This window comes from Myotis nattereri (assembly GCF_964212035.1).
Source record: "Myotis nattereri genome assembly, chromosome: 18".
NCBI lineage: Eukaryota > Metazoa > Chordata > Mammalia > Chiroptera > Vespertilionidae > Myotis > Myotis nattereri.
Window position 1 is genome coordinate 37,431,213 of NC_138093.1, and position 23,234 is coordinate 37,454,446.

General features: G+C 41.2%; 1 protein-coding gene across 1 annotated transcript in view; it reads left to right on the forward strand.

The window, feature by feature from the left end:
* The window catches only part of SPTA1 (spectrin alpha, erythrocytic 1), a 68,441-nt gene that overhangs the window by 26,330 nt on the left and 18,877 nt on the right, over nt 1–23,234 (forward strand). Inside the window, exons 18-36 of the mRNA XM_081112810.1 lie at nt 34–156; nt 2,886–3,103; nt 4,761–4,853; nt 5,831–5,968; nt 7,823–7,974; nt 8,792–8,978; nt 11,427–11,528; nt 12,523–12,614; nt 13,761–13,905; nt 15,146–15,327; nt 16,774–16,873; nt 16,962–17,159; nt 18,346–18,489; nt 19,228–19,331; nt 19,782–19,944; nt 20,209–20,340; nt 21,050–21,187; nt 21,385–21,489; nt 22,287–22,495. Coding sequence (XP_080968936.1) covers nt 34–156; nt 2,886–3,103; nt 4,761–4,853; nt 5,831–5,968; nt 7,823–7,974; nt 8,792–8,978; nt 11,427–11,528; nt 12,523–12,614; nt 13,761–13,905; nt 15,146–15,327; nt 16,774–16,873; nt 16,962–17,159; nt 18,346–18,489; nt 19,228–19,331; nt 19,782–19,944; nt 20,209–20,340; nt 21,050–21,187; nt 21,385–21,489; nt 22,287–22,495 — 2,725 coding nt within the window. The remainder of the gene's footprint in view (nt 1–33; nt 157–2,885; nt 3,104–4,760; nt 4,854–5,830; nt 5,969–7,822; nt 7,975–8,791; nt 8,979–11,426; nt 11,529–12,522; nt 12,615–13,760; nt 13,906–15,145; nt 15,328–16,773; nt 16,874–16,961; nt 17,160–18,345; nt 18,490–19,227; nt 19,332–19,781; nt 19,945–20,208; nt 20,341–21,049; nt 21,188–21,384; nt 21,490–22,286; nt 22,496–23,234) is intronic.

The window sequence follows — 23,234 nt, forward strand, 5'->3', positions numbered from 1 at the left end:
ATACCAGACCTTAAACTTGTTTTTTCTCTGTAGGCAAGGACCTGATTACATCAAAGAATCTTCTGAATAGACACCAAGTCATCCAGGCTGACATTGCCAGCCATGAGCCACGCATCCGAGTGATAACAGATAGGGGAAACAAGATGGTGGAGGAAGGTATGTATGATTCAGATTGAGTCGAACCATCACCCCTATGCCAAACTCTAGGGATTTAAGGGAATGTAAAGACACCAGATCCACCTTACCATCTAGTACAGAAATTCCCCCTGGGCATTTCTGACAGACACAATGTTTGTATATGCTAATAACAGGAAACTCTACCTCATTTCTATTGTTCTGTAAAGCCAAAATTATTAAAATAAAGTACATTACCCTAATAATCAATATAATTTTCTGTAAGAGTTATAAAATTCAAAATTTAAGGTCCAAACCCCATAAAACAAATCAAATACTTTTCCCCTATGGGAACTTCCAAGTCTATAAAGACATGTCTGAGTTCCCACTGTCTTATAGTCATGATAGTAAGTAGCACCACTTCTTCACATTTTTTGCTTTAATTGTCTCAATGTGTTTCCTCTTCCTGGTCCCCCATCCTCACAAACCCCTACTGATTAAATGTTGTTCAGAACCAAATATCATATACCAGGTGTGGTATAACCAATGCAGACTAAATCAGGATTCTCCCTCTATTGACTCAAAAATAAATTGCTGCCAGTATCCAGCTATCAAAAGTATAGTTTAAAAGAATGCTGAGCAAAATTTTAGAGCACAATTGAGTGATTCAAACCTAAAAATGTTTGTTTGGTATTTCTATTTTACTATAGTGACTTGTCTTAGTATTTTAATTTCTAGCTGTAATTGTGAATTTTATCTATTTCTCTTTCATTTCTTTTAGTTTCATGTATTTTGAAGCCCTATTATTAGATTCATGTATATAAGCTTGTTATGTCTTCCTGATGAATTTAAATTTTTAACATTATGTTATAGCCCTCATTATCCGTGGTGTTACCCTAAAGCAGGGGTCCCCAAACTATGGCCAGCGGGCCACATGCAAATACAAATATTGTATTTGTTCCCATTTTGTATTTTTCCTTCAAAATAAGATATGTGCAGTGTGCATAGGAATTTGTTCATAGTTTTTTTTTTAAACTATAGTCCGGCCCTCCAACGGTCTGAGAGACAGTGAACTGCCCCCTGTTTAAAAAGTTTGAGGACCCCTGCCCTAAAGGCTACTTGGGACAACTTTAGCATAGCCACTCTAAGTGTCTTTGTTTGCATAATATGGATTTCTCCATCCTTTTGCTTGAACCACTCTGTTTATATTACAGCAGAGTTTTTATCGTGCTCACTTCAGCAGCACATACACTAAAATCGGAACAATGCAGAGAAGATTAGCATGGCTCCCGTGCATGAATAAAGCAGATTACTTATAGGCAGCATATACTTAGATTTTGTTTTTATTTTATGCAATCTGGTCATCTTTCCTTTCAATTGGAATATTTAGACCACTTACATTTAAAACAAGTATCAATATGGATAAATTTAAATGTAACATCTTGATATTTTTTCCTTTGTCCATCAGTTTCTGCTTTCTTTGGATTAGCAGTATATTTATTATAATTTTATTTACTATCTCTCTTTGTTTATTAGCTGTAGTCCCATGGTATGTGTGTGTGTGTACATTCATGTGTTTTATTCTAGGGTAGTGATTCTCTAAGTTTGTTTTATGGTTTTCATCATCATGCTAAGACATTTGCCTTTTTAATAATCATTCCTTCACAAGTGTACAGTGAAGATTTGTGGGGTCTAATGGCTAATTGATCATATATTTGTGTATACATTTAAATGTTTTCTGTTTTGATTTCTGATATGGCAATTACCCATACATATAACCATATATGAAAAAACTTAAAGTGGTCCCCAATAATATTTAAAATAATAAAGGAATCCTAGAATTAAATTTTAAGACTAATCAACTTAATCCTCTGGGGCAAGGGTGGGGAACATCTGGCCTGCAGGCCATATAAGGACCAAGAAATCATTGGGTCTGGCCCTGCCAAGGCATTAGGGGTGAGCTAATTAAATGTTTGACCAAATACAGCAGGCTCATTTTTAATTTGATAGTTTAGTATGGCCCTCGAATGATGTTAGAAATATCCACATGGCCCTTGGTAGAAAAAATGTTCCCACCCCTGCCCTAAGGGACCTCTCTGGGCAGCGCTTTTCTCTTCAGTTCAGTACTGGGTTCCACAGGCTCTACCTGTCTTGTCTTCCCATAACTCATTTCTGTCTCCTCCACTCAGTGTGATCGCTAGTTCTGTCTGGGTTACCCCTCCCCCTTCCACCCCCTCTCACTTCCAATGCTACAGTCTAGAAATTGACCCAGGCATACACTGTGGCAGTCATAGGTCATGCCTCCTTCTTCTCCTTCTCTCAGGAGTCACAATCCTCCCCCTATTGTCTGAAAATCATTGCATTTTATAGTTTTCTGTCCTGTTTTCTAATTGTTTAGGTGCAGAACAATTCCTGTAGTAATACAACCTTTATAGACATAAATGGAAATATGTTGAATTTTCTGTTTAGTCTAGAGAATACATGTTTTTGCAACACTGAGTAGCACCCACACACGGGTATTTTGTTTTCAGGTCTGTATAACAGAACATAGCACCCAATTAACCACCATGTAAACACACTTACACCACCACACATACACATCTATCCCTCATTAGCATCCAGCATTAATTTCCAGAAATTTAGGTAAAATGGCAGATTGAGTACATCAAGCATCATCCTCACACCTCCCTTTCTCTCCCCAAGATCACCAAAAAGATTAATTGTAGTGAAAGGCAATGAGGGTCACACGAACCTTTTCATCTGCTCCATAGGACACTTCGCTGCAGAAGATGTGGCCTCCCGGGTCAAGAGCTTGAATGAGAACATGGAGTCTCTCCAAGCTCGAGCTGCTAGACGGCAGAACGATCTTGAGGCCAATGTCCAGTTCCAGCAGTACCTGGCCGACCTGCATGAGGCAGAGGCATGGATTAGAGAGAAGGAGCCCATTGTAGACAACACTAACTATGGGGCTGATGAAGAAGCAGCTGGGGTAAGGCAGACATGGGGATGGACGTTGTCTAGTGTTCACCAAGTTGATTTGTGGGACATTTACAGGTTTTGTTAGGTTATTCGGGTATTTCAGAGTGATATGATAGCTTTTGGGTTTCACCTGATACCCTCAGAGCTGGCAGAGATCCTAAAAGATACTTTACATTTTCCTAATCCCACAGAAAGCTGTGGATTTCCTAGAGGTAATTTAAAGTCAAAGAGGCATGACTAGAGATCCCTGCCTGTCTTCGTCCCAGCTTCAATTTCCCAGAGTAACCTTCAGATTTCACAAATCAACCATAGTTTTAAGCATTAGTCACCTTAAATAGTTTTTCTGAAATAAAATCATACATCTCGGGACAAGAAAAAAAAAATCAAAGATCATGTTAACTTTTATATCAATTTCTTTGCCTTGCTCATTGTCCTGTGGGAATACAATATAGTATTTCATAAACGTTTAGGGCAAGAAGTAATTAAAATGAGCATCTAAATTTATATGAATGTTTAATCCTACAAAGTAGCAGTATCAGCAGCATCTTCTTTTAGCTATGATGTGTGTTAATAAAATGCTTGTGCACTTTTGACTTTATGTTGATTGAAGCAAATACATTGAAATTGTTATTTATTTACTTACTTATTTATTTATTTTTGACAGTATTATAGTTGTCCCCTGAATTCCCCCACTTTTACCCCCTCCTCCCAGGCCCTGCTCCACCCCAGGCCTTCACCACACTATTGTTTGTGTCCATTGGTTATGCATATATGTATATGAGTTTGTCGGTTAATCTCTTCCTGTCTCCCCTCTCCACTCTCTGGGACATGTCAGAGGTTGTCTGTTCCATGTCTTCATGTCTCTGGACCTCGTTTGTTCATCAGTTTATTATGTTCACTAGATTCCACTTGTAAGTGAGGTCATGTGACATTTGGCTTTTTTGATGGTTTATTTCACTCAGCTTAATACTCTCCTGGTCCCTCATGCTGTTGCAAAGGATAAGAAATCCTTCTTTTTTACAGCTGCATAGTATTCCATTGTGTAAATGCACCACCGCTTTTTTATTCACTCATCTACTGACTGGGATTTAGGTTATTTCCATATCTTAGCTATTATAGATAGCGCTGCTATGAATATAGGGGTGCATATGTTCTTACTGATGTGATTGGTGTTTCAGGCTTCTTAGAATATATTCCTAGAAGCTGGATCACTGGGTCAAACTGTAGTTCCATTTTTAATTTTTTTAGTAAATTCCATACTGTTTTCCATAGTGGCTCCACCAGTCTGCATTCCCACCAGCAGTGCACGAGGGTTCCCTTTTCTTCACATCCTCACCAGCACTTGTTTGTTGTTTTATTGATGCTACAGGTGTGAGGCGATATCTCTTTGTCATTTTAATTTGCATCTCTCTGGTGATCAGTGACTTTGAGCATCTCTCCATATGTCTCTTGGCCATCTGTGTGTCCTCTTTGGAGTTATTTATTTTTTAATTTCTATTTTCTTGTACTTGCTAATTTAGGGTTAAAACATTTATATTAAATAGAAAATGTCTTTTGCCAGAAATTAGGTCAATCAGGATAACCCAGAGTAATGCTTGAAACACCCCCAGGGGTGCTTACGGACCTTTGTGGATTGCTTCTCATGATTTTCTCATCAACAAACCCAGGTTCTTCTGAAGAAGCACGAAGCCTTCCTAGTGGATCTGAATGCATTTGGAAACAGTATGCAAGCTCTACGGGATCAGGCAGAAGCCTGCCAGGTAAGGAAAAGGGATGACAAGAATCACAATGCCCACAACAAAGAAAGAGAAATTCTCTTAGTTCCTGGGTTTTGTTTTCTATAATCCAGGAAATAATTGCAAAGAAAATAGTAAGTTCTATGATCCTTATATATAAAAATTTGCACCTTCATGGCATCTACAAAGATTTAGACCATAAGGATTTCTAGAAAAGTGTTATTTTTCACTTTTCTCTTTCCTTCTGTGTATATTTTCACTATTCTTTTTTATTATCTCTTGTTTGCATTTCCTCATATATTTCTTCTTGATTCCTTTGCTTCCTTTCTTAGTCTTTTCCTATACCAACACTTATTAAATGTCTACCATATGCAAACATGAATAAAAACAATCCAAATTTTTAGGAAAATTGTAGTCTTTGTTGTTGTTAATTCTCACCCGAGGATATTTTCCCATTGACTTTTAGAGAGAGTGGAAGGGAGGGGGAGAGACACAGAGAGAGAAACATCGATGTGATAGAGACATATCAATTGGTTGTGTCAGACCAGGGATGAGGATCTAATAATTTAACGGTCAAAGGGTTAGAGGATTGCTAGTGGAGGTCCAGAGAATGGACAAGGTAATGAGAGATAGGTAATGGGTCTTTACATTTCTCAAATAATATTCTGAAACATTATGTGTATAATGATTTAATATCTGCTTTAAGAACTGATGGCTTAGAGCATTTAATATATTTCCAACACAATACACACTCGTTTGCTCACTATGTGTTCACATTGCCAGCCTCCCTGTCCCCCGAGAAGTGTTAGGATGGAGCAATATCTCTGAAAATGCCATGTGAGATCTCTTTGTTACTGTCAGCCATGTCAGAGGCTCCAACCAGAGGCTCCTTTCTCTTGTCAGGCCCAGGGAGAGCCCCCGCCACCCCGCCCCTCTGTCAGGTTCTACAGAGAGATGATCCCAGTGAGTAACTTACATGGACTTCTTCTGTTCTTGTTTAGCAGCAACAGGCTGCCCCCATGGAGGGCGCAGCTCGAGAAGAGAGGGTCGTGGCTTTATATGACTTCCAGGCCCGCAGCAACCGAGAAGTCACCATGAAGAAAGACGATGTCTTAACTCTGCTCAGTTCCATCAACAAGGTGCATATTCCTTCTGACCTTCTTCCCATCAACAGAGGGGCTCCTCCACAGCCCTGCCAGATATCCATGTTTCAGTCAGTCAACATTTTCCCAGTGTTGTTTTCCTTGGTTAAAAAAGTTACACAAATAAACCTTAAGGTTATTTATTTATTTATTTATTTATTTATTTATTTATTTATTTATTTTTTGGTAACACAAACTTAACTGTCAGCTTTGTCGCATCATCTGGTTTCAACCAGATTCACACAGTTGGAAGGTGTTGTCTATGGGCTGGCCGCCCTCATTCTGAGGACCCAGGTTCAAAAGTAACAGCATTGGCCCTGCTCGGAGGTCTGAGAACAGGGGTGATGGGAGAAGGATCTGAACTGTGGCAAGTAGCCTGTGCTACAGCCGTAGAGGCCGATACGTCAGGCTCCTGGTGAAATCCGCACGCCTGTGTTTTCATCTCTGTTCCCTACTGCACTCCACACCCCGTTCTCTCGTTCTGTGGTTCTGGTCTCTTATTTCATCACTCGCAAGTAATAACTACTGGGTAACCATAACCAGGTGCAAATGTGTTAAGAATTTTGCTGTGTTTAGTATGACAGGAAAATTCTGAAAGAACATGTATGAAAGGTTTACTGGCATAAAGAAGATGCAGAATTGAGGTTGACTCCCAAGAGCTGATAGACTTGGCTTGTAGGAGGGGGACGTGTGGTAAGCTTCTCATCCCTGCAAGGATGCAGTGTTCTTAGCCCAGCGTGGCAGACAGATCTGCCAGGACACAGCAGTGTGGCGGTAGCTGTACTAATGCATAGCTAGCTTTGTCTGTCCCTATAAGTAAATGGGCTTAGCCATAGAGGGTAAAACTAGCTGGTTATCCCATATCTTAATACAAACTGGATCTTGGATACGCAGCTGTATTTAATGCTGAATGATTTCTTATCCTTTCCAGTTCAGGCACCTTTGGGCAAACCTTCGTCCTCGTTTGAGGGGTTTTGTTGTGGGGTCTTTGTGCTTGTTTTTGTAGGTATTTGCCTCGTTCTATCCCTGTGCTTTGCAGGTAGACAGATGTGATTCAGAACTGTGTTCTAAGGTGTTTCTTGTCGTGGAGTCATTGGTTTGCAACGATAAATTTTGCTTTCCCACTAAATGGGGGAGGGGTTGGTAATCCATGAGACAAGCTAAACTGTTAGAAGGATTCCTTGATTGGAAAAGTTAGCTTGTGTTTTATTGCTGGTTCCTGAAAATAACTTGGAGATGTTCCTGGGTTGTCCCATCTACTGCCTTGATTGCTTGGATCTCACCTGTCCTTTCCCTTTAAGAAAACCCAAGTCCTGTTACAGAGCTCTTGGTATTTTACAGTTGACTTTTGTAAGAAGCACTTTTCCCAAATAAAAAAAATTAAAAAAAAGAGCTATCTTTGGTTTTTAAGAACCTTATCAAAGTTAAAGGTCTAATATCAAATGTCACATTTCTTGATTTCAGAAGCTTATTTCTTCAATTACTGAAGCTAAATTATTTATATTCTTTTTATTAACTGTCACCTCAATGAAATTAATAGCCTTTATTTTTTACAATATAATAGTATTTTTATTGCTGATAGTATTACAGGTATTCCCATCCCCCCCCCCCCCTCCCAGCCCCTACCTCCCCTCTAGGTCTTCACTACCCTGTTGCCCATGTCCATGGCTATGCATATACGTATGTAAGTTCTTTGCTTATAAGTGAAAATTATAATGCTCCTCCCAGAAGTGATGGCTCGCTTCCCTTGACTATCAGCCTGTGTCTGTGCTTAGGGACTTAGTTGAACCGTCTCCTGTTTGCGGCCTTTTCAAGAACTAAAGCAGGAGTGGGGATCTGCTCTCCCTCCAGGACTGGTGGAAGGTGGAGCATGAGGATCACCAGGGCTTCGTGCCAGCTGTCTACGTCAGGAAACTGGCCCACGATGAGTTTCCTACGCTCCCACAGCGGTGGCGAGAAGAACCAGGCAGCATCACCCAGCGCCAGCAGCAGATTGAGGACCAGTAAGTTCTGGAGGCTGCATCGGTGTTTGGCCAAACTTTTCCTGCTGGCCAAAGGCACTTCTCAAGACTGCGTAAGAGCTAAACGTAAACTTAGGGTCTTCCAAACACTTTATTTATTTATTTATAAAATATATTTTTATTGATTTCAGAGAGGAAGGGAGAGGGAGAGAGACATAGAAAGATAGAAACATCAATGGTGAGAGAGACTCATTGATCGGCTGCCTCCTGCATGCCCCCCTACTGGGGATCAAACCCACAACCCTAGGCATGTGTCCTTGACTGGAATTGAAACTGGGACCCTTCAGTCTGCAGGCCAATGTTCTAGCCACTGAGACACACCAGCTAGGGCTCAAGTACTTCATTTTTTCAATGAAGCCAGAGAACCCCTGTCCCATTAAGCCAATTGCCTGAGGTTAGACGCCTAGTAAAGTCACGTCTTCTGACTCCCTGCCTAGCCTTCTTTCAAGGTTATAAAAAGGCTTGCTGGCTTCCATGTGAATTTTGTTCACTCTGCCAGGCTGCTTCATATCCAGTTGTCAGCAGGAATTTCAAAATTTCACTTCTATTAGATGTCACCAGTCACCATTGGAACATTGACACTTTTATTATTTTTAAATAGAACACTGTGTTTGTTTCTCTGCTCTCAATGCTATTTTCCTTCTATCTGTATTTCCTTCGCTGCTTTACTGTTTTGCTTTTGATTTTCTCTCTCTTTTTTGTCCCTCTCATCCTCTCCCTCTCTCTCCCTCCCTCCTCTCTTCTGTGCTTTCTCCATCTTATATTTCACCTTTTCCATTCTCTTCCTTCATACACCTAGGTATCACTCGCTCCTCGACCGGGCAGAACAACGCAGACGTGGTCTGTTGCAACGTTACAACGAGTTTCTGCTGGCCTATGAGGCAGGCGACATGCTGGACTGGATCCGAGAGAAAAAGGCAGAAAACACTGGCATAGAACTCGATGACGTGTGGGAGCTGCAGAAAAAGTTTGATGAGTTCCAAACGGTGAGAAAGAGAAGCCATTTCTTCTAGACAGTTTTTTGAGGGTTATTATTATTTCCTTTTATCCCGTACCTCCTCCTAAGCAACTCTTTAATTTCAAATTTGATAAATGTCTATCACAAACCTGCTGAGAGTTCCACATTTTAAATCTTTCTCTGGATATTGTAGGTGCAAGGGAAATGCAGAGGAAAGTAGTCACCCAACTTTTCAGCCTGCGGTTCCTGCTACTCCCAAGTCCTACAAGGAGTGGTGATCACCCTGAATTCTTCAAAATTTGCCCTATACTGTGCTGTGCTCCTGATGCATAGATGCATGGCTAGAGATAGAGGTTACATGGGCAGATAGGAAGGATAACCTGACTTTAAAGCTAGACAATTTCTAATTTCCCACCTACTTAAAACCCTTCCATTCTCCTTTATTCTTTCAGACTCATTTTATTATTTTAACTAGCAGTGAATATAAATCCCTTTCTTCCTTTCTTTTTAAAAAAAATATATTTCTTTATTGATTTCAGCGAGGAAGGGAGAAGGAGCGAGAGAGATAGAAACATCAATGATGAGAGCGAATCATTGATCGGCTGCCTCCTGCACGCCCCACACTGGAGCCCGCAACCCAGACATGTGCCCTTGGCCGGAACTGAACCTGGGACCCTTCAGTCCGCAGGCTGACGCCCTATCCACTGAGCCAAGCCGGCCAGGGCCCTTTCTTTTTTTTTAATATATATTTTTATGATTTCAGAGAGGAAGGGATGGGGAGAGAGATAGAAACATCAATGATGAGAGAGAATCATTGATTGGCTGCCTCCTGCATGCCCCACATTGGGGACGGAGCCTGCAACCCAGGCCTGTGCCCTCACCAGGAATAGAACCATGACCTCTGGTTCATAGGTTGACTCTCAACCATTGAGCTACCCCAGCTAGGCCTTTCTTTTTTCTGATGGATTCCAGTGAAATTCAAAGTGACAGATGATTGACAGATGGATAGATAGCTACAGAGATTATATTTTATTTTTTAGGAATATGTAAAGAGAAAAGTGAAAGAAAGGAAAACAAAAAAAAATTATAAAATAACACCAAAAATGAGACTTCCATAGGAAAACTCCTTGAAAGGCTATTGTATAATGTAATGAAAAATATTGCCGCTGTGGACAGTGTAATGAGCTCTCTGTGGCTATTTCTTACAACATACCTTAGTAGAAGCAGATTGCAACTCAGTTCATGAAATTCTATAGAAGGTGGAGGAGTTTGTGTTGGCAGAAAAGAATAGTATATGGCCAGGTATAGATCCCCCTGACGGTGCTATTCAACCCAGGGAGAGATTTGTAAGAAAGCTAGAAAAAAGAAATTTACCCAGTTTTCTCTTAATACTTATATGGATTCAGTTTAGATTTAGATCATGGTCATTTGGAGTTTATTATTGAATATGGTGTAAGGCAGTGATGGCGAACCTATGACACACGTGTCAGAGGTGACACACAAACTCATTTTTTTTGGTTGATTTTTCTTTGATAAATGGCATTTAAATATATAAAATAAATATCAAAAATAAAAATTTTTGTTTTACTATGGTTGCAAATATCAAAAAATTTCTATATGTGACACGGCACCAGAGTTAAGTTAGGGTTTTTCAAAATGCTGACACGCCGAGCTCAAAAGGTTCGCCATCACTGGTGTAAGGGATGGCTACATCTTATCTTTTCCCCAAATGGTTAACCAAGTTTTGCAGCATCATTTACTGAAATGTCCATTTTTACCTAGTGGTTTGAATTACTACCTTTATCATATAGCAAAGTTCCATATGTATTTGAAATTATTACTGTAAATTATTTGTTTTTTTTCTATGATAGATTTGATAAACTATGGTAGCCTGTATGTTCATTGACTAACACCACACTGTTTTAATTACAGAATTTCTATATTATATTTTAATACCTTGTAAGGAAAGACTTTCAAAATTCAGGTTCACTGAATGCACTAAAAGAAAAGATTGATAAACTTTAGCATAGCAACTATCACCATAAACCAAATCAGAATACAATCAACAAACTGGGAGAAAATATTTGCAAGATATCTTATAAAGGGCCAATATGCCTGTACGTAAATATCTAAAAAATTGAAGGGAAAAAATAAAAACTGTTAAACAATAAGAATAGGCAATTAAACAATTATATTGGAAAATGAAAAATAAAGAGAAATCTAGGAAAATGGATGTGCTCCATACTTCAGATAAATAGCAACTTCTTACCAAGTTTCTGATAGTCACGGGATTTCAGGGAGAAATTAAAGGTACTCTGCTAAGTGCCAATTTGGAGGAGGGAAGCTTGTTCTGTATTGAATGTCAGGTTAGCAATATGTTTTAATGTTTAGCCATGTCAGGGCAGAGATAAGCAGGCACATATGAAAGGTTCATCAGAAGCGATCTATACTGCTTTGCATACATTTTCCCATCTAGGATTTGAAGACCAATGAGCCTCGACTGAGGGACATCAACAAGGTAGCTGATGATCTGCTATTTGAAGGGCTTCTAACACCAGAAGGAACTCATATACGGCAGGTAACTAAGGCTCTGTCCATTTCTCCTCTCGACCAGGCTGAGCTTGGGGAGTCCTCATTCCTTAAACATACTCAACTTCATATTCCACAGTTCAGCTAGGACATGCAGAAGGTCATGGCAGCATGGAGCTGGCCACCGAAAAGGTTAAAGACAATAGACCAATTTGTTCAGCCATTTGAACTGATCTGAAGTCCACACATTGCAACACGTACTCACTTTTCCCCTATCATCACAGACAGAAATTCAGTGCTCGAATATGAATACAATGAAAATGCAGACAAAGGAGCTATGATAATGGAAGGGATATATCAAGAAAGATATATTGGAAGAGATAGGTCCTAATAAAATCTGATGAAAAAAGGACATGAATATAGGTCAGTAGAGAATGGGGAAGGGAGCATTCCAGAGCTGACTCAAATTTGGACCTATGGTTTCATAAAATGTCTAACGAACATTAATGGAATGTCTCGTCCAGCTCTCTGGGTTGTAATAAACTAATGAGGATGAGTGCTCTTCTGCTTTTTGTGGTGGTGGATATGGAATAAAGGGAAAAGGAATGTTCACAGGAACAATTTACTTGCCATCTACAGAAAGTAGGACTCTAAGAGACTATTTGTTTCATGAATGCAGGATGAAGAAAGGCATGTATTTCTCCTAGAGAAATGCAATAGCTTCTAATCACTAAGGCAATGCTTTCCACTCGCTTTTCAGAGGATGCAACCTAGTCTCTGTGGCAGCAAACACCGATTGCCACTCCAGGGTGGATGGCTTCGCCCTGAAACATCAGTTTGGGAAGGAAAGTGATCTCCTTCTTAACTGCACGGGCATAAATCAGGCCCGAACTAGAAATATCCAACAAAGACATGAATCTATCCAATTTTTGAAGGCGATAACACGAAAACTAACATGATTTAAACCCTGTTTAGTGTTCACACACCATGGAGCTGTCTGAGTCAGTTCCCTGGCTCAGGTCTGACATGTTCACCTCTTCTAGGAGCTGAACACCCGCTGGAGCTCCTTGCAGAGGCTTGCAGAGGAGCAGCGCCAGCTGCTGGGCAGTGCCCATGCTGTCCAAATGTTCCACAGGTGAGCACTTGAACCCTAAGAGGCAGTCTTGTTCTAGAAGCCACTCAAAAGCCCCCAGGTCTAATTATTATAGTAGAACCATAGCTATTAGTATAACTCTTCTTCCTAAGATAGAGATGGTAGATCAGGTGTTTCAGTAGTATATTCCTCACTTGGCACATAGCATACTCCCAGACAACCAATGTCAGTTTTCTAGTGCCTAAGCTTGAGCCCTGGTACATAACAGCAGTCCATGTGTGTTGTCATGTCAGTGAATAAAACTTTAAGTAGAAGCAAGAGGTTTAAGTAACTATATTTCTGAACTAGATGTAGACAGTAGAGAACAACAGATATCACAGTGACATTAACTGTTGCTTCAACAACTTATTTATGATTTTCATTCTGTTTCTATACTAAGAAATACACATACACAACTAAGCAAGCAAGCAAACAAATGAACAAACAAATAGAAAACCAAACACCTTCTCTGTGCATAAATGTATTTTTGAATATCCAGAGAAGGGAACAGTGAAGTGCAGATGGTTGAGTTTGTTCAAAATGGCTTCAGGTGGAATGCTGTGAAGTATAACAGTTAAGCATGCAGCTCCGCAGGCAAGCCACCTGGTTCAAACTTAGGCTGGCATTTAGCAGTAGTGCAACTCTGAAAACATATACTTAGCATCTTTAAAATTCAGTTTTCTCATAAATGAAGTAGGAATGGTAGTAGTAACTACGCCTCAAGTAGTTGTGAAGATGAAATGAGCATATGTTCTAGCACATTGAAAAGGATGATGGTGGTGGTGGTAGTGATGATGATGATGATGGTGGTGGTGGTGGTGAGGATGATAATGATGATGATGATGGTGGTGATGATGGTGAGGATGATGATAATGATGACGGTGATGATGATGATGATGATGATGATGGAGGTGATGATGATGATGGTGATGATGGTGCTGGTGATGGTGGTGGTGGTGGTGATGGTGGTATGATGGTGATGATGATATGGTGATGATGATGATGATAGTGGTGGTGGTGATGATGGTGATGATGATGATGATGATGATGATGATGTGGTGGTGGTAGGGAAGACTTCCTTATGAGGCCAGCTAGTCATCCTCTGGTGCACATTCTTACTCCTAAACTCTCTTTTCCTCTCGTGAAAAGAGAAGCAGATGACATGAAGGAGCAGATTGAGAAGAAGTGCCAGGCCCTCAGTGCTGCGGATCCTGGCTCCGACCTGTTCAGTGTTCAGGCCCTTCAGCGACAACACGAGGGTTTTGAGAGAGACCTCGCACCCCTGGGAGAAAAGGTGAGACAGGAGCTTCCAAGCTTTTCTAGCACTTTCTTCTTGACTTATCAATGCCCTCTCCTGTGGTCTTATTTTCCAGTTCATATTCTTACATTTATCTTTCTATTACTCCATACTTGTCCTTGTATCCTGTCCTTAAAGCAAGATCACTGAAAGGACATGCCCCAGGCCCATTAGCAGGGGAGGAAAATATATTGGAAATGAACCTCCTGCCCAAGTGCCTATTGAATGGGCTACAAGTGAGCAGAGCATACAGAAGCTATTTGGAAGCCAGTAGCCTAAAATAAGTAGGAAATGGTCACAGCCCAGATGGCCAGGCCTATGCCTGAGCATGGTGCTTCATTTCCTTCACAAGTAATCGAATGACTTTAATTCTATTCCAACCCAAAAGTGAACCCTGGAGCTTGCCAGATACACTCTGGGATAAATCAGAGTCATCATACAGCATGGCATTATCAAGCAGAGCAAAAAGACGCCCAGAAATCTTGATATTGGGAAGATCTTCACAATAAAAATCAGGATCCTTGGTTCCCTAATGATGCTGTAACTCACCATCTTTTACTTAAGCACCCTCCCCGAACGCCTTCTTATCTTAAAAGAACTATGGCCCAGCCACCATGGGTCGGTTCTGAGCATCGACCTATGAACCAGGAGTTTACGGTTTAAATCCCAGTCAGGGCACATGCCCAGATTGCTGCCCGATCCTCAGTATCTCTCTCTCTCTCTCTCTCTCTCTCTCTCTCTCTCTCTCTCTCTCTCTCATTTTCTCTCTGAAATCAATAAAAAATATATTTTTAAAAAGATGTATGGGCCCTAACTGGTTTGGCTCAATGGATAGAGCATCAGCCTGCAGACTCAAGGGTCCCAGGTTCGATTCCGGTCAAGGGCATGTATCTTGGTTGAGGGCACACCCCCAGTAGGGAGTGTGCAGGAGGCAGCTGATCAATGTTTCTCTCTCATTGATGTTTCTAACTCTCTATCCCTCTCCCTTCCTCTCTTTAAAAAATCAATAAAATATATTTTTTTGGGGAAAAAAAAAAGATGTATGGTCATGTCAATGTGGCCTACTTCAGGGAGTCACCGATAGAGCTGCCATTTTAGTAGAGAAAGCAGCAAGATGTTCTTGTGCCTCATTGATGTCTGTTTGAGGAACAGGGACATTCAGGACTGGGGGCCTTTTCTTTTGCGAGGATCTAGGTGTGACTCTAGGATGATGATCAGAGCTCTTGTACCTCCTCAGGTGATCATATTGGGAGAGACAGCAGAGCGGCTCAGCGAGTCCCACCCAGACGCCACTGATGACCTGCAGAAGCAGCGGACGGAGTTGAATGAGGCCTGGGATGACCTGCTTGGACTTACAAAGGACCGGAAGGAGAATCTAAGTGAGGCCCAGAAATTCTACCTGTTCCTCAGCAAGGCCAGGTAAAGATCAGACGGCCAGGTGGGTGGGCAATTTTCTGCTTGGCCCTGAGGGCAGCCTGGGTATAGGGGCTCTTTACTGCGGGTCTGGAGGGTACCTCAATGTCCAGATGGTATTTCTGATCAGGCACAAAAAATCTGAAGTTCAATACGTTGAGCCATAAAATGTTGAAGTTTGAAGGAATGTGAGGCTATCTAAGCAAATTAGATAAACTTCAATAGAGTGTATGCTATACACACATAAGGTGCTATGTGAGGAGTTGTAGGATATGGATATTTTCATTGTACTGAGAAGGCACAGAGGAATACAGATAACCATGGTAGAACGCAATACAGCCCCAAACTCTCATCTTAACAGGTAAATGAAATTGTACTAGTATACAAACAAAGGCACAAGGCTCAGAAAGGGGCAGCTTGTTCATGGAACAGGCAGGGATAGCTAGAGCACTGGCTTTGTATTTCAGAGGGGTTGGGAGAAGTAGCAAGAAAGAAGCTTAGAAACGTTGAGATCAAATGCTAGAGAATTATCATTGCCTGACAGAAGCATGTAGACATTATTAAAAATTTAGCAAATGTACACTTTGTCTGTGGAACAATTTCCACACTTTTTCTCAGCATATCAGTAAGCACCCAACAAATTTTAATTGTTTAAATAATTGAATAAATGAGTTTACAAAAGAAGAGACTGTTTTGCGTGATATATGCCTTCCTTGAGATTCCATAAGATGATATATTTTTAACTAAATCTAGCTTAGCTGGTGTGGCTCAGTGGTTGAGCATCAACCCATGAACCAAGAGGTCACTGGTTTGATTCCCTGTCAGGGAACTTGCCCAGCTTTTTGGCTTGATCTCCAGCAGAGGGCATGCAGGAGGCAGCCAACTGATGCTTCTCTCTCATCCATGTTTCCATCTCTCTTTCCCTCTTCCTTCCTTTCTCTCTAAAAATCAATAAACATTTAATTAAAAAATAAAAAGATTCACTCTTAGAAACTTTCGAATATGCACTATAGTATTATTAATGATAAAAAAGAATCTACTGTAAAGGAACATGAACCCTTAGAAGTGATGGAATATGTACTGTTTCAGGACTCCAGTGTCTGGATCCCGGTCTAGATGCTTCTTCTACTTATATAACATGGACAAATCACTTATTATCTCTAAGCTGACTTCCTCATCTCCAAAATGAAAACAAGAGAATTTCCAGAATTCTGTACAGGATTATTACAAGAACTGAAGAAAACAATATATGTGAAGAGATTTTCAAATGCGAGGGGCTGCTATTGTTAGTCATGCAGTGAAAACAAAAACCTAAGATCTGTGAGGCAGATAAAGCCAGATCAAAGGTATTAATCTGGAAACATTTTCAAGAGAGGAAAAAGCCCAAAGACAGACAGCCCTGTAGTGAGCTGCAAGGCTTTCTTGTCAATCCCAATGTGTCTTTTTCTCCAGGGACCTACAGAATTGGATCAGTGGCATGGATGGCATGGTATCATCGCAGGAGATGGCTGAGGACTTAACCGGTACTGAGATATTGATAGAGCGACACCAGGTATGGCTACAAAAGCCATAGCTTCTGTTCACGTGACTTGGCTGTGATGGCATTGGCCTCACCAGTTTCTTCTCCTTCTTCCCCACAGGAACACCATGCTGACATGGAGGCTGAGGCTCCGACCTTCCAGGCCTTAGAAGACTTCGGTGCAGAACTTATAGGCAGCGGGCACCGAGACAGTCCTGAAATTGAAAAAAAGCTTCAAGCTGTCAGACAAGAGAGAGATGATTTGGAGAAAGCTTGGGAGCAACGCGAGAAGATGCTAAATCAGTGTCTAGAGTATCAGGTACAGCAAATCTACAGTCATTGAGCATATTGGCCTCTGTCTGTTCCTTCTGTGCAGTTTTATCTGGTTAAGTACGGGTGCTCATTTCCCTGGTCTTCCCATGCTGAAAGCACCAGGGTATCTCTTGGTTACCTGACACTGTATCCTCTGCTTTGTAGACTGATGACTGTTGTATTCATGGCCTTTATTCCTGTTGAAAGAGCCAAACAAAATGGGGGCCATTTCTCAGCATGAAGTAGGGTGATTATAATTTATGTATTCATTGACCTTTAGATTTATTGATTTTTATTGAGAGCCTACTGTGTGCAGAGTCCTGGCAACATAAAGTTTAGTAAGATAGCATCCCTTTTCTTAAGGAGTGAAATTAGACATGTAGACAGATCATTCTAGTACTTGTTAATGAAACAAAACGTATGAATGTTTTGAGGTTAAAGAAGAGGAAGTGATGAACACTTTTGAGGGAAAAGAGTGAGTATTCCAGGCTACCCTGAAGGAGAATGTTCACCCACTTTAAATAACCAGCCAGTATTCACCAGGGGTAGATGTGGGAAATAGCACCCCAAGAATGAAGATAGCTTATGTAAAAACATAAATTTGTTACAGGGAAATGTAAGAGGTCCCGTACAGTGGTCCCCCATTTGTTTGTGGGAGATATGTTCCAAGACTCTTCTAGGAGAGAGTTCGGGATACCTAAAACCACAGACAGCACTGAACCCTAGATATACAATCTTTTTTTTTCTGTACATATATACCTATGGTAAAGTTTGCAAATTAATATATTAGGCACAGTAAGGGATTAACAACAACAACTAAATAATAAAATACAACCTTCATAACAATATACTATAGTACAAGTTATGTGAATGGTTTGGGGACCATTATAAAGTAGAATTGGGGTTACTTGCACACAACCATATTGATACAGCAGGTCTAATAACCAAGACAGCTAAGTGATTAACAGTTGGGGAGTGTATAATAACGCAGATGCATGAAGCAAGGTGTATCAGAGCAAGATGGCTGGAGACTTCTCACTCTGCTCAGAAAGGCACATTATTTAAAACTTATGAATTGTTTACCTCTGGCATTTCCATGTAATATTTTCTGAACGTGGTTGACCTTGAAGAAAATGAAACTGTGGATAAGGGAGGACTGATGTCTCATGTACCTCTAACTTGACTTCCCATAGTTGTTCCAAGGCAACTGTGACCAGGCAGAGAGCTGGATGGTGGCTCGTGAGAATTTCCTGAGGTCAGATGATAAGGGTTCCTTAGACAGTCTGGAGGCCTTGATGAAGAAACGCGATGATTTGGACAAAGCAATCGCTGCCCAGGTAACAATATAAGAATTCAAAAAATAACTATTAGTAATAACAGAAACTCTACGTATGTTTGTGGTTTATGATTTAAAAGTATTCCCATTTGCTTCTATAGGAAACCCCGAGGTAGTTTGATACTTTGGCTTATTCTAACTCAAGACACACATGGCATTGACCTTTCTTACTTTATGTCCAACCTTTCAAAACCTGAATTTTAGCCCTAGCCACTTTGGCTCAGTGGATAGAGCATCGGCCTGTAGATTGAAGGGTCCTGGGTTCAATTCCAGTCAAGGACACATACCTCAGTTGCAGGCTCCTTGCAATCAATTGATGCATTTCTCTCACATGGATATTTCTCTCTCTTCTACCATCTCTAAAAATCAATGGAAAAATATCCTCTGTTGAGGATTTTTTAAAAATCAATCTGAATTTTGGAGTTGGAAGAGATTTTTTATAGTGTCTATTCCAGTATCCCACCCAGTGCAGAAATTACCCTCCACAATGGCCATGGGAAGTAACAAAGACAGGAATTCGGTGCCACACAAGTAGCCCATCTAAGTATTCTTAGTAATAGTTCTCATCTTGTTTATTTAAAACCCATCTCCCTGTAAGGCATCTACCCTTTGGTCCTGAAGTCACAAAGGATATCTCTGTTCTTTTCTAGGAGAGAGTCTGGGATTGTACCAGGGCCTAATCTCTCTCTCTCTCTCTCTCTCTCTCTCTCTCTCTCTCTCTCTCTCTCCCTGGTACTAGGAAAAGAAGATCACTGAGCTAGAGCATTTTGCTGAGCGCCTCATAGCTGATGACCACTATGCCAAGGAAGAGATTGCTGCTCGCCTCCAGCGGGTGCTGGACAGGTCAGACCTGAGCAACTGTTTTTGAGCGACAAGAGGATGTAGCAAAGCATCCCCTCTGCTAGCATTGAGCATGGGGGTAACACTGAGCTTTTCTCCTCTCTAGGTGCCTAAAACTACCTTGACACTTTGGGAAACTTTATGATCTACACTCACAGAATAAAAGACATCGACGTTACCTTAGCAATTACTTGACTTAACCACCCTATTTTATATCTAAGAATTATGAGACTATGTTATATATAACATAGACATATGGTGTATAGATAATAATATGACATATAATAATATGGTGTGAGACTAAATAATTTTTAACTCTGTTATATGTAACTCATAAATATATAAATAATGAGAGGGGAAGGGACAGGTTGGCAAATGGCAAGAGTCATGTCTATGCCATTCGGGGTTGAGGGGAGGGCAGAGGGCAGAAAATGATCCCGCCCCCTCTTCCAGGTGGAAGGCTCTCAAAGCACTGCTGATTGCTGAGCGGACAAAACTGGGAAACTATGCGGACCTAAAACAATTCTACCGTGACCTCGAGGACCTGGAAGAATGGATCAGTGAGATGCTGCCCACCGCCTGTGATGAGTCCTACAAAGACCCTACCAACATTCAGGCAAGCTCAAAATAAAAACCGTGGGGAAAGTCAGCGTCCGGAGATTGTCAGGGGAATGGTCACCTCCCTACAGTGAACATTTGCTTACTGCTGTGATCACTCCTGCTGTCCTCAGAGACTTTGGAATCTAATGTGGAGTGGGTTCTTCAGAAGCCATCATCACGTTGGTTATGGTGGAAAACGTGACCTCTTCTTTGTCAACAGAAGTTACCTTTTCTTGCTTCCCTAAGTGAGAAGATGACTTACTTTCTTCTTTTCCTGCAGAGGAAGTACCTGAAGCACCAGACCTTTGAAAATGAGGTGTACGGCCGAGCTGAGCAAGTAGAAGGAGTCATCAACTTGGGGAACTCTCTGATTGAGCAAAGGGCATGCGATGGCAATGAAGAGACCATGAAGGTAGGGGTGCTGCCAGCGTGGGTTTTGGGCTATAGAGTCACAGGAAGATAAGTTTTTTACTCTTTTATTGTTTCCATGTGTAGGGATATGAAATATGTTTTCTGATTAGTGGCCTTTTGTCTGATTGTTGCACAAGGAAGGAGGAAAACAGTGATGCTGGGACCTGATTGCTCCTACCACACTTAGTACCTAAAACTCCAAGAAAGTTTTAGACTTAATTACTAAGCATCATCATACTTGTTTTACATTTTCTATCCCTACGGCCAAGAGTCATTGCCATTCAGGCATCAGTCCCTGTAAGCAGTCCAGCACCCTTTCTTCAAACTTTCTTCTTGTACCTTCTGTTCTTTTTCCCAGATTAAGCATACTGGTTTAACACATGATATTCATACCAGCCGGTATGACTCAGGTTGAGCATCAACCCATGAACAAAGGAGGTCACAGTTCCATTCTTGGTCAGGCACATGCCTGGGTTGCAAGATTGATCCCCAGTAGGAGGCAGCCAATCGAAGATTTTCTCTCATCATTGATGTTTCTGTCTCTCTCTCTCCCTTCCTTTCTCTGAAATCAATAAAAACCTATGATATTCAAGTATTGGAAAATTTTGGCTAGTCCCTACCTTCATAACCTTCCTATATTATCCATTCAAGTTGTTACAGGACCCAGGATTCTAACGATCCTAATGACCTTCTCAATTTCTCTGGGTTAGGGTCAACTGGAAGAGCTGGAGAAACACTGGGACTACCTGCTTGAGAGAACAATTGACAAAGGGCAGAAGCTCAATGAGGCTAGTCGCCAACAGAGGTTCAACACAGGCATCCGGGATTTTGAGTTCTGGCTCTCAGAGGTAATTGCACCTGGAAGTGTGGGTGGAGTTGGGGGGGGGGGGCGGTGAGGGGATGGGAGCTTATCAGATCATCAGATTCATGCCTGAATAACCCCCTTCACTCTTCTTGGGGAAAGTTTGGGGACACAGTTGCCAATCTTGTTCCTTCTAAAGATCGTTTTGGCTGACAGCTTTCTTGCTTCTTCTTCTGTGCCCAGGCGGAGACACTGCTGGCCATGAAGGACCAGGCCAGGGACTTGGCTTCCGCAGGAAACCTGCTCAAGAAGCACCAGCTGTTGGAAACGGAGATGTTGGCCCGAAATGTGAGTAGTGTTGGCACCCCACTGCTCTGGGGCTTGCTTTCCAAGAGAGGAAATGTTTCCCATCATAGGAGGTCATTTGAGATACAGTGTTCTCGACCACTAGTCATTATAACCAGGTCATATCCATGGGCAGCAGAGAGAGGTTGCAATAGTCTTTTTTTTTAATTATCTTTTTTTCTTTGCTCTTGACACTGCCGTAAATGTCTTGTTTCCCTCTTTTTGTCTCCCTCCACCCAACCCTCGCTCCCCACCCCTAGACCTCTGCCACATTATTGTCAGTGTGCGTGGCCCACGTATATATGCTACATGGTCTCTGGTTAATCTCTTTCAGTCCTCGCCATCCCCCTCCCCTCTGAGATCTGTCAGACTGTTCCATGTACCCATGTTTCTGGTCCTATTTTGTTTGTCAGTTTATTTTGCTCATTAGATTCCACATTATAAGTGAGATGCTATGATATTTGTCATTCTCTGACTGGCTTGTTTTACTTAGAATAATAATCTCCAGGTCCCTCCATGCTGACGTGAAGGGTAAGAGTTCCATCTTTTTAACAGCTGTGTAGTATTCCATTGTGTAAATCTGCCACGTCTTTTTAAAAAATATATATGTATGTATATGTGTGTGTGGGGGTATACATATATATATTTCAGAGAGGAAGGGAGAAGGAGAGAAAGACAGAAACATCAATGATGAGAATCATTGATCGGCTGCCTCCTGCACGCCCCCTACTGGGGATCGAGCCCACTACCAGCTTAATGCGTGTACTGTACTATTCACTGAACACACTTGGGTTTTCTAGGATGCACTGAAGGACCTGAATGAGTTGGCTGCTGATCTGCTCTCCAGCGGGACTTTCAATGCTGACCAGATTGTGGAGAAAAGAGATAATGTCAACAAGCGCTTCCTGGACGTCCAGAATCTAGCAGCTGCACACCATGAGAAACTGAAAGAGACCTATGCCCTGTTCCAGTTCTTCCAGGACCTGGACGATGAGGAGGCCTGGATAGAGTATGTGCTGCCAGTTGGTGATTCAAGAGAGCAGATAATCCACACAACATGTTTCTATTTGATGCTGAAATGAAATGGGTGATGTTTCTTGGCGTTGGTATTACTTCTTAATCATGTTGACCTTAGCTTAAAGTTAACATTTATTTTATTTTTCCAAATTCCCTCACTGTATATATGCAGAGGGAGATAAGAAAAGAAGGAGTGGGGAATAGTTCACATGTAGTCTGGGAACAAAGTTAAGGGGGAGGTGGCGTAAGAGATCAACCGAAGGACTTGTATGCATGCATATAAGCACAACCAACAGACGCAAGACACGGGGGCAAGGGGACGAGGGGAGGCCGGGGGGAGGTCAGTGGGGAAAAAAAGAGACACGTGTACTACTATTTGTAATACCTTAAACAATAAAAAAAGAAACCATAGTTCTAGATAGCTCATAGAATGTGTAATGCTCCTTCGAAATGAGACAGCTGGACATTTACAACTTACCCAACTGATGAGCTCATTGTCTTTCTTTTTTCTGTATCCTCTGTATCTAATATGATACTAAACTAGACACTGGACAGGGAATGTTACACATTACCTACCGTGGTTTTATTACTAATTAATTCTACCTTTGTTGCAAAAACATACAATTGGCAAGAACCATATGATTTCACTCATATGTGGGATATAATATTGAAAGCAACAAATAAATAAAAATAACAAACACACAAAACTCACAGATAAATATAAGAGTATG